The following is a 6,813-nucleotide window of genomic DNA, read 5'->3' on the forward strand; positions in this document are numbered from 1 at the left end:
CTCCTGGCGCTATGGTGGTCACACACACACACATGTTCTTTTATTATTATTATACATATATTAATAAAAATTAAAAATAGCAAAATCAGATATATGAAACATTCTAACCAATGCTGTTAATTAAAGTAACAATAAAGAAATAATAGAGTATACCTTACTCACAGAACATAAACACTGGCTGTTGACTTCAAGTACTGTCATCATAGAATGCCAGACAGTCATTATCACATTATACTGTTCTCTGTTGAAGTCAAAATAAATATACAGTGCCTTGCAAAAATATTTGCCTCCCTGCAAAGTTCCACATTTTGTTGATGTCTGAACTTGCAATCAAGAAACTTTCAAATGGGATTTTATATTTGGAATCTATACGATCTACTCCAAACTGAGAAAGCTAAAAAATGCTGATATTATACAAGTTAGATTTTCAAAGAATATTAGAATATTCTCAATTGCATATGTATTCAAACCCTTTGCTATGGCTACCCTAAGTCAATTCAGATGCAAAATATTAGTTTCAAAGTTCACAAAATTAGTGTAATAGTCTCTGTCTGTGTATAATCAAAGTAGTTTAACTTGACTTCAGAGTAAATGCATCTGTTTAAGCCACAACTCACATAGTGATACAACAAACCAACCATGAAGACCAAGCTTTCCAAACAAGTCAGAGATAAAGTGGTAGAGAAGCACAGATCAGAAGGTTGCAAGAAAATTTCAAAGATTATTCCTTTGAATACAGTGAAGCCCATCATTAAGAAGTGGAATGTGCTTCATGCCACTCATTCACTATCCAGATCAAGCCACCCTTCCAAATTAAGCAGGAAACTGGTTAGAGATGCCACTGTGAAGCCAACAGTAACTTTGAAATATTTGCAAAATTTGATGTCTGAGATGGGAGTCAGTGTTCAAACATCGACAATATCCTGGTCTAAGCTAGTCTGTATGGGCACTTGGCAAGAAAGAAGCCATTACTGAAAAAGAATCATCTTAAATTGCATATTGAGTTTGCGACGAAGCATGTAAATGATACTGCAGACATGTGGCAGAAGGTTTTTGTGGTCAGACAAGACAAAAATTGAGCTTTTTGGTCTAAATTCAAAGAGTTACATCTGGGGCAAGCCCAACACAGCATATCACCCAGTCAGCACTATCCCAACTGTCAAGCATGGTGGTGACAGCATGTGATGGGGATGCTTCTCATCAGTTGTGACTGGGAAGCTTGAGGGGAAAAGGGATGGTGCAAAGTACAAGTGAATCCTAGAGGAAAACCTGCTCGAGTCAGCCAAAATTCTAAAACTGGTTCAAAGATTCACATTCCAGCAGGACAATGACCCACAGCACAAGGCCGAAGCCACACTGGAATGGTTTAAAAATGAAGAAAGTGTATGTCCTGGAGTGGCACAGTCAAAGTCCTGACTTTAATCCAATGGAAAATTTGTGGCAAAACTTGAAAATTGCTGTCCGTTAACAATCCACAATAAACTTATCAGAATTGGAGCAATTTTGCCAGGAAGAATTGGCAAAATTATGACATCCCATTGTGCAAATCTGGTAGAGACCTATCCAGAAAGACTCATAGCAGTAATTGCTGCCAAAGGTGCTTCCACCAAGTACTGACTTAGGGGGCTGAATACTTATGCAATCAGCAAATTTAAATTTATATATTTTCTTTGCAGGTTTTGCTGACATCCAATCTCCTTCACACACATAACAGTAAGTGTGATCATGAGAGTTTTGAATAAAAAACAGGTTCATTAAAAACATTGTTTACATTATTTGTACATCATCAAAATGTGATGTTATTGGTAGGGGGTGAATATTTTTGCATATAGGTTTGATTAATTTTTATATTGACATCGTTTTAATTTGTATTATAAAGTTTCAGGTTGTTGTTTTTGTATCTATTAAATTTTCATAGAGAAACCATACTAGTTTCATAGAGTAGTTTAATACATTGTCATTTTATCGGATATTATGTAGGATGACTTTTATAACACATCAGTGCTGTTTCTTCTAATGGAGTTGTTGTCTTTACTTCCTTTACTAACAGTAAGTTTTCCAGGTTAAATTACTGTTGTAATTTTGTACTGTAAAAATGCACATATTTATGCTTTATACTTGCTTACTTTTCATTCCTCTGTCTACCATGAGGTGTGGAGGGAAAATGTAGGAATGTTGATATGCTCTATTCTCTAAGGGTAATTCTGTGGTGTTTGATGTTATCTGTGATGTCTTGACTTCACCTTCTTTTTGGTCTTCCCCTTGCCTTGTAACAGTTGTGTTGTCATATTGTCGATCATTGTGGCAATTTATTCCAAGGCATCCTAATGAGGTGGCCAAACCATTTGATTTGTTGCTTTTGAATATGTTCCAGGACTGGTCTTACTCTCAATCTTTCTCAGATATCTTCCTTTCTGATTCCATCTCGGCACGATACTCCGAGGGCTCGTCTCAGACATCTAATTTCTTTTGTAGTTTCCTTATGCTTCTGTGAAGTTGTTAGAATCCAGGTGTGGCACTGATAGCACAGTGTTGGCAGGAATATAGTTTTTATGAGGCTAACTTTTGTGTTGATTGAGATATGTTTATGTTGCAGCAGTGGTGAATATTGTCCTAAAAACCCGATTTGCTTTGGTGCATCTGATGTTTATTTCTCTGTCCATTTTACCATCTTCCATAACTACACTTTCCAAATACTTAATTCTTCAGTTTGTTTGATGTCAGTATTATTCACCCAAATTTTCATTTCTTCTCTTTGTGTTCCAATAGACATTACTTCCATGTTCTCTGTACTTATTTTCATATTGTATTCTTTGCACTTGATGTCCATTTGATTCAACTGGTCCTGTAATTTTCTATCACTTTCATCTTTTGTTGTCAGCAAAAAGGAGCTCATTGATGTCATACTCTTCTGATGGGTTTGATTTTTTGCAGATGTTGTCAGTATAGATGATGAAGAGGAGTGGGGATTGTACACATCCCTGTTTTACACATGGTGTTACTTTGAAGGGTTTCAATGCCCCTGCTTTAGTTCTTACTGTGCTTATACTTAATCTATATAGACTTGGACATATTATTATTAAGTGTTCAGTTACGTCATATTTCTGTAATGTTTCCCACAGTTTTGAATGATCTACTCTATCAAATGCCTTTTCTTGATCGACAAACGCTATTTTAAGCTTTGGTTGTGTTCTATACTCTTTTCTGTCAGTTATTTTAGAGTGAAGATAACATCTGTACAGCTTTTGTTTGACCGAAACCCATCTGTGATTCTGAAAGTTGTTGCGCAATGATTGGTCATAGTCTCCTTTGGATAATCTTAGCATTTGTTTTCCCTGTATGATTTAGGAGTGATATCCCTCTGTACTTTATACAATCTCTTTTGCTACCCTTATTCTTCATGTAGGAACTATGATTGCTTTCTGCCAATCTTGATGTGTTTGCTGCTGCTTGGAAAATTCTTCTTAGCCAGCTTGTACTGGCTTCTCCTGTGGCCTGGATCAGTTCAGAAGTCAAACCGTCTTCACCAGCTGCCTTATTACTTGGAGCTGTTTTAAATGCCTTTTCTACTTCTGATAGTAATAGGCATGGCTCAAGTGTTGTTGCTTTCTGTTCTCTTCTGCAATCTGTTGATTCATTTAGGTTGAGCAAATCATTGAAATAATCTCTATGCTTTAAGATATTTAAAACTTCTACACATTCTAAAGTATGCATGCCATGTTAGCATATACATCTAATGCAACTGAATGAACAAATGATCTACATGAAACTTGAAAAGCTGAACATGCATTAAAGACTCAAAAGTAAGCTATAGTCAAGAAAGAGATATGAATGATGCTGCATTTTTGTTGTCAGTGCCATTATTAATTGTGTTTTTATGTTGTTGTTTTTCTATTTATTTTGAAATCATGCAGAATTTGGCCTTAACTATACTTAAAAATTCAAAATATTTTTTGCTCTTACTGGGAAATTCTATCTTTAATAATATTTGCCAAAGTGTTAAAACTAACTTTTAAACATAGAGTTCATTCAGTATCATGTATTCATGAGTTGTTTCCATGGATACTGTTAGGAGTTACTGGGTCTCAACAGACTGCTTTGAAAGAAAATGACAGATGGGATAAAAACCTCAATAGGTGTTTGAATTTTATGATATATATATATATATATATATATATTTAAAATCCTGGTACACATAAAGAGATAACTTACAATGCATAATAGTAAAGTGAAGTGAATTTTTCAATAATAGATACATTATATATATTGAACTGTAAACATATTTTACATTTCGCTTGTAGGAATATTTGATATTCTGCAAGTATAATGTGTGAGAAAGAACAATAAATCAAATAATTTAATACCATTTGTATAGAGAAATAGTTAATAATGTTCTCACCTTTTCTTAATGAAATATTTTAAATTATTCCGACCTCTGCAACTTCAGAATTTTAATATAACATAAAAACGTAGATGTATTTATATTATTCTTTTGTTAAATTTTATAAATACAGTTAAAGTTACTGCTCTATGCCACATTTTATATTTTCCATTTAAGATGTATGTTGTGTCACTAAGTAGTTTGTCAGTCTTAACCAGTACCAAAACGTGAGAAAAGTTTGTTGCTGTGTTATGATTTTCTCATTAACACTGACCTTTTTTTCTTTCTTTCTTGGAGACCAATTTAACTTATACTGAGCAACAACAGGAAATACATCTCATTGAGCTTTGATAGTGATGTCAAACTGTTGTCACAACAGATTTTAGGGTCTTTGCTAATATACATTTGCATTGAAGAATATATGTAGGCACTTCTACTCAAAGATTTGACAATTATGTTTTAGTAAAAAATTTATCCATTTGTTTTGATTTTGAATCTTAGGATAAAACTTGGAACTCAGTCTTTTTAACAGTGTTCATGAAGGATTTATAATCTTCCTGTTTATTCTTATGAAAAGTCAAAACAGCCTAAGTACATACTATACATCAAACAAGGTTGTAAAATTGTATTATTTGAGTATACGAAAGAGATTGTTGCAGAAGTAAAAATATGAGTTTATATTTATAGGAAGAGTAACTAATCTGAGACGCTGTACATATGTGGTATTGGATGAAGCTGATCGTATGTTTGACATGGGATTTGAGCCTCAGGTAATGGTGCTACTTTCAACTATATCCTTTATAATCAAGTAATATATCTTTATAAATTAACTAGGCTGCTCAGATCAGTGACTAAACATTTTATTGCAGATCATTGTTTTGATCATTCACCTACAACATGTACTGAAACAAATGCTTCTACTTAATTTTTCTGTTATTAATTTTGGCATATCCTTTTTATTTCACAATTTATACAAAACCACTAGTTGACTTTCTTGTAAGATAGCATTTTCTACTGGATGGTAAAATTTCTACTAGTTAGTAACAGTTATTACTTTACTAACATTGGTAAACTAGAAGTTGACCAATTCTAGAAATACATAAAACAAAGGGAAAAAAAGATTTTATGAAATCGTATAATAGATAAAGCCACATTTTGATAAATGTATTATATACAAAAACTGAATGAAGAAATGAAGTAAGAGTGAAAAACCTCTAGAGCTGACCTTGAATGTTTCCTCACTTCTTGATCTTCCATCTACACAGCACTTCTATGAATTAATACTATATGTGACACATCACTAACTACTAATCTAATCTGAATTTGCAGTTTTTCATCTGCATAGGTTATTCAATGGTGATAAGAACTATGACTCTAAAACCTAAAACAATTTGGAATTTTTTCAACAAGCTAGTTCACTCAATATCTGAAATTTATGGTGTGTTTTTCCTGAAATATATAAAAGTTTGTGCAAAACATGTAATCAGTATGAATAGATCTTTTTAGAAATGTCAGGCACTATGCTCTTGAGTATACAGCATATTTGTGCATTTCAAATATTTTGGCATAACAATTTACAGTGGTATATAAGAAAGTTTCTTTAGTACTATACACCTCTTTTTGAAACAGGTCATGAGAATAATTGATAGTACCCGTCCAGATCGGCAGACTGTGATGTTTTCAGCAACATTTCCACGACAAATGGAAGCTCTGGCTCGCCGTGTGCTAACTAAACCAGTTGAAGTACAAGTTGGTGGACGTAGTGTTGTTTGTAAAGATGTTGAACAACACGTTGTAAGTTGGATAACTATACTTCCTTTACAGATTTTAAAAGCATATATTTTTCTGAATAAAGTCTTTGAATAGGAATTGTAGAATAGCTTTTGCATGTATGTCTTCAAGCACACACACACACACACACATTTAAAAGCTTATGCTTATAAGTTAAAATGCTTTATCAGTGCATTCTACAAAACTGTTTAGCATAACATTTGACTTATCGATTAGGCTACTCCAAAAATTAGTTAATGGAAGTTTGCTGAAGCTTTATTTTAGTGAGTAGTTAGAAGTCGTATCAATCAATTTTCATAATTTTGCACTGATAAGCCAACAGGGTTGGCTGTTAGTGCAAATGGATTATGCACCCATTTATCATAGTCATTTGTTGCTAGTGGTAGAGTAAGTAGGATTTTAGTTGTTTGTACAGAAATATTGAATACTAGTCTAAAGAAGTTATAATTTTATTGTACAGGTCATTGGTTAGGCCACATTTTGAATATTGTGTTCAGTCTTGGGCTCCTTACCTGAGGAAAACAATGAATTGTTGGAAAGGGTTCAGAGAGGGTTTACTATAATGGTGCCTTGGTTGTCATATGAGGAGAAGCTGAAATATCTCAAATTGTTTTCTCCTGAAAATACAAGAGTTGGGGGGG

The 6,813-nt window shown here is 33.5% G+C and overlaps 1 protein-coding gene across 2 annotated transcripts in view; it reads left to right on the forward strand.

Annotated features, from left to right (window-relative positions):
* Window positions 1-6,813, forward strand: part of LOC106465057 (probable ATP-dependent RNA helicase DDX46) — a 96,231-nt gene that overhangs the window by 68,744 nt on the left and 20,674 nt on the right. For both annotated transcript variants that reach the window (XM_013925253.2, XM_013925252.2), the window contains 2 exons: window positions 5,069-5,151; window positions 6,011-6,175. In XM_013925253.2, coding sequence (XP_013780707.1) covers window positions 5,069-5,151; window positions 6,011-6,175 — 248 coding nt within the window. The remainder of the gene's footprint in view (window positions 1-5,068; window positions 5,152-6,010; window positions 6,176-6,813) is intronic.

This window comes from Limulus polyphemus, unplaced genomic scaffold (assembly GCF_000517525.1).
Source record: "Limulus polyphemus unplaced genomic scaffold, Limulus_polyphemus-2.1.2 Scaffold1821, whole genome shotgun sequence".
Taxonomy (NCBI): domain Eukaryota; kingdom Metazoa; phylum Arthropoda; class Merostomata; order Xiphosura; family Limulidae; genus Limulus; species Limulus polyphemus.